General features: G+C 34.0%; 1 protein-coding gene across 1 annotated transcript; it reads left to right on the forward strand.

Annotated features, from left to right (window-relative positions):
* Positions 1-1,012: 1,012 nt before the first annotated feature.
* On the forward strand, positions 1,013-2,594 carry LOC105141333 (peroxidase N1-like). The gene is made up of 3 exons (XM_011048515.1): positions 1,013-1,536; positions 1,700-1,862; positions 1,953-2,594. Exons 1-3 carry the CDS (start codon positions 1,147-1,149, stop codon positions 2,372-2,374), a joined length of 975 nt encoding a protein of 324 aa, XP_011046817.1. The 5' UTR covers positions 1,013-1,146; the 3' UTR covers positions 2,375-2,594.
* Positions 2,595-2,914: the final 320 nt, after the last annotated feature.

The raw sequence follows: 2,914 nt of genomic DNA on the forward strand, positions 1-2,914 counted from the left end.
GTAAATTATAAATTTTATATTCTTTTTTATGTCTATTTCTTTCTTCAAAGAGAGGGCTTTGAAGTAACTACTATGATGTCATTATAAATTTATCATTTTAACTTATCACCTTTGATCATTATAGTTGTAATACCATATTAAATAACTATTTTAATTCAACATTTTAAACTATATATTAATTAAAGTCTAATATATAAATAATTTTATATTATTTTAGTTTTAATTTAAATTTTTTTCTTCATACATCAATTAAAAGATTCTAGTTTTTCTTGTAAGATTATTGAGTGCATCCAATTCACCCCTCAAAGAAAACATTTAATAAGAAGGACATTTCAACCAATGTATAAAATTAGAAAACAAAGTCAAATATCTCGCTTTATTATATCCAAAAAAAAAAAAGTTCTTCCCTTTGTATTATAATGATAAGTCAGGTTTCTCAAATTTTCATATTAAAAAAAGTTTGCTATTAAACTCTAAAAACAAGTGTATTTATTAATTATGCTTTATGAAAGGAAGATTATACTTGTTTAAAACAAATTCCATTTTTACTTGTTAAATATACATGAAAAATACAAATAAAATATTTTAAAAGTGTTCGTTTTATTTATTAATTTATAAAATTACAAATTAGATTCACTGAATGATTCTAAACAAAGGTTAGTCATTATGAAGTAAACCAAATCTTTTCATTTTTATGGATAAAATGAAAATAATCCCCACGTAGAGCTGCTACTTAACTAGTTGACTTTAACAAACAAAATAAAGTAGTGTTGACCAAGTCTTCTCTCCACCGCGTGAGCCCTACTGGCATGCAAAACCTTCGTCGTAACACGACAAAGATGAACATTGCATCCCTATCATTTCCCACTCACCTCTCGTCTGTGTCTTCCACTCAACTTTGAATCCTTCCAATTTTAATCAGACTTATTTTGCCTATTACATAGCCGGCTTTGTTTACTTCTTTCCTCAGCTTAGCTGACTGAAAATGCCTATATATGTTACCAAAAACGATGGCAATATGCACTACTCTAGTACTCTTAGCTACCTAGCTTACCTCCCAGAAGAACGCACAAATCTAGCTAAAAGCTTGTGTGCTACTAAAATTGCGTTTCAAGAATAATTACAGTCTCTTAGCTAGCATATATAATGAGCCAAAAAATAGTTTTAATGTTTCTTTTGCTGGCCATGGTTGGCACCACCATGGTGCAAGGCCAAGGCACTCGTGTTGGGTTTTATGCAACGACGTGCCGTAGGGCTGAATCCATTGTTCGGTCAACAGTCCAGTCTCATTTCACGTCTGATTCCTCTATTGCACCTGGGCTGCTCAGGATGCATTTCCATGATTGCTTTGTGAACGGTTGTGATGCTTCTATCCTCATTGATGGCGCGAATACTGAAAAAACTGCTAGGCCAAACCTTCTGTTGAGAGGAGATGAGGTCATTGCTGATGCCAAGACTCAGCTTGAGGCTGAGTGCCCTGGCGTTGTCTCATGTGCAGACATTCTAGCCCTTGCTGCTCGTGATTCTGTTGTTTTGGTACTCACCTTCTTGCTAGCTGTTGTTGTTGTTGTTTTTTTTTTTTTTTTGAGATATTTTAGGTACTCCCGATCTAATGCTTCTCCGTCTATATAAAAGTTTTTCTTCCATCAACATTACTCTAATTTATACCCATATAAAACATTATGTTCATGCATTGCAGGCAAAGGGAATCACTTGGCCAGTGCCCACAGGACGGAGAGACGGTAGGGTTTCATTGGCATCCGATACATCTAATTTGCCAGGTTTCACCGACTCCATTGACGTGCAGAAACAGAAGTTTGCAGCATTTGGTCTCAACGCTCAAGATCTTGTTACCCTTGTTGGTAAGGGAAAAAAAAAAAAAACTAAGCAAGCTCATCAACTTCAAACCATGCACGTCAGATATGATTATTGTTTGTAATTTTTTATCACAGGAGGACACACCATAGGAACCACTGCTTGTCAATTCTTCAGGTACAGACTGTACAATTTCACTACAACAGGAAATGGTGCGGACCCATCCATCAACCCTTCATTCGTCTCTCAACTACAGACACTCTGTCCACAGGATGGTGATGGGTCAAGGCGTATTGCTCTAGACACTGGTAGCCAAAATCGTTTTGATTCATCTTTCTTTGCAAATTTGAGAAGTGGTCGAGGAATACTTGAATCTGATCAAAAGTTATGGACTGATGCAACCACAAGAACTTTTGTCCAGCGCTTCCTTGGCGTCAGAGGCCTGGCTGGGCTTACGTTTGGTGCGGAGTTCGGCAGGTCCATGGTCAAGATGAGTAACATCGGTGTGAAAACCGGCACTAATGGTGAAATTCGAAGAGTGTGTTCTGCTATAAATTGAACATTCGTTTCAAAATGTATTGATGTATCGTTTTTTTATCTTAATCTTTCCATTTTTCTGTTTACCCGACAAGATGCGATAAAGTTCGTAATAATATGTATCCTATTGCAACAATGGGACACAAATCAAAAGGTCAAGAATTAATTGTATAAGGTTGATTGCTTTCCAACTCTCGAGTAATTGTAAAGCTTATCATTTGAACCAAAAGATTGGGTCATTACATTTGTATTAGTATATGCTAGATGTGGCACAATGCTAGGTGTGCATTCAGATTTTTATTTTATTTTTTTTATAAAAAATAATATTTAGATGCTGCCAACAGATAAGAACACATAAGTAGGACAAAAAAATCTATCATCCAAGTTATAAATCTGATTAAATTAAATAAGTTATTTTATTTTAATTAAATAAAAAATACACAACAATAATAAATTATTTGGATTTTAAAAAAATCACAATAACATGACAAAAACCTTTCTAAAAAAATAATATAGCTAAATTCTTAGCCAATTAAATATGAAAACAAGAAATTAGGTAAAA

Source organism: Populus euphratica, unplaced genomic scaffold (genome assembly GCF_000495115.2).
Source record: "Populus euphratica unplaced genomic scaffold, PopEup_1.0 scaffold329.1, whole genome shotgun sequence".
Taxonomy (NCBI): Eukaryota; Viridiplantae; Streptophyta; class Magnoliopsida; order Malpighiales; family Salicaceae; genus Populus; species Populus euphratica.